General features: G+C 48.3%; 1 protein-coding gene across 1 annotated transcript in view; it reads right to left on the reverse strand.

Annotated features, from left to right (window-relative positions):
- Positions 1 to 130: 130 nt before the first annotated feature.
- LOC100961328 (liver carboxylesterase 1-like) overlaps positions 131 to 1,432 on the reverse strand; it is a 15,910-nt gene continuing 14,608 nt past the window's right edge. The window contains exon 8 of the mRNA XM_023514762.1: positions 131 to 161. Coding sequence (XP_023370530.1) covers positions 131 to 161 — 31 coding nt within the window. The remainder of the gene's footprint in view (positions 162 to 1,432) is intronic.

The raw sequence follows: 1,432 nt of genomic DNA on the forward strand, positions 1-1,432 counted from the left end.
AAGTTATTTTGGTCAAGAAGAGTGAGACAAATACAAAACCAAAAGTTGTTAAAATCTTTATAGTCCTGACAAAAAGACCCAGAAACTCGAATACGTGAAACATCTGATAAAAAACACAAGCCCAATATGGCTAGGACCAGCAGAAGAGGTAGCAGCGAACTCTGCAGATCAGACACATAGCAAGAGGCAAAATCAAATTTATGAAACGAGAAAAGATACAACTCCAGGTGGGGTTGGTTAAAGGTTTCAGTAGAAACTTCAGGAGGGCTGGGCACAGTGGCTCATGCCTATAATCAAAGCACTCTGGGAGGCAGGTGGATTCCTTGAGCTCAGGAGTTCCAGCCAGAGGAGCTTGAGCCAGAGCCAGACCATGTCTCTAAAAAGAGCCAGGCATCGTGATGGGCACCTATAGTCCAGGCTACTCAGAAGGCTGAGGCATAGAATCACTTGAGCCTAAGAATTTGAAGTTGCTGTGAACTGTGATGCCATGGCACTCTATTGAGGATGACAAGGTGAGATTCTGTCTCAAAACAACAAGAAGAACAACAAAAAGAAACCTCGGGAGGAGGAAGCAGTAATGAACACCTATACCTTTCAGTATGGAAGTGTCACATACTGGAGCACACACTAGGTCAAATGAAGCCAGTTTTCCTCATGCTTATAATGTCCTGAATTTAAAACCCTTCCAGCCTGGTTAAAGAGAGAGGTCTGGACCAGAGGACACTTTCTGGCTTGCAGACTAGGCAAGTGAGAGCTGGTAGAAAAAGGAGGGTCTGGAGGTTCCCCAGATGGCACCCAGAAGAGGACACTCCCTCCCTCCACCCCACCCACTAGGTGAGCTCATTCATCCCTACCTCACACCAAACCCACACAGCCTCAGGGCAGTGTCAAAAGGTCCCCTGGTGGACTTCACTCTGGCCCTGTACTTGTCCATTCTAGCACACAACAAGAAGGACCAAAACCAGTGACAGACACGGACATCTCCATACCACTCACCCCCATTACTCCTACCTCCTTGGTCCTAGACAGCCACCTTGATACTGTTCTTGCCTCCTGCTCTTCCCCCGGCTCCACTAGTTAACCAACTAGTTTGAAGCCAGTTCTGATCCTAGAAACCTTCCAGGACCCATGTTTGAGTATTTGTCTTCTACCCCCACATCCCACCATCACTCCAGGCAGGGAGCCTTGTCACAGATGCTGATGGTGCCTCATCCATATCCCCTGTTTCTGGGTGTGTCAGCCTGATATCCACCTCCAGCCTCTCTAGCTCTTTGCCTGAGTTCTCTGTCAGGCCACCAGACACTAAACTGCCCATGTGTGTAGCAGGTCAGACTACCACGGAGTGTATAACTCCTCAGAACAGCCTCAGCCAATGACAACTGAGAGCTGCACATCAGCAATCAAGTCCAGGAACAGGTCTTTCTTTTTGACA

Source organism: Otolemur garnettii, unplaced genomic scaffold (assembly GCF_000181295.1).
Source record: "Otolemur garnettii isolate 467f Iridium unplaced genomic scaffold, OtoGar3 scaffold00058, whole genome shotgun sequence".
NCBI classification, from domain to species: domain Eukaryota; kingdom Metazoa; phylum Chordata; class Mammalia; order Primates; family Galagidae; genus Otolemur; species Otolemur garnettii.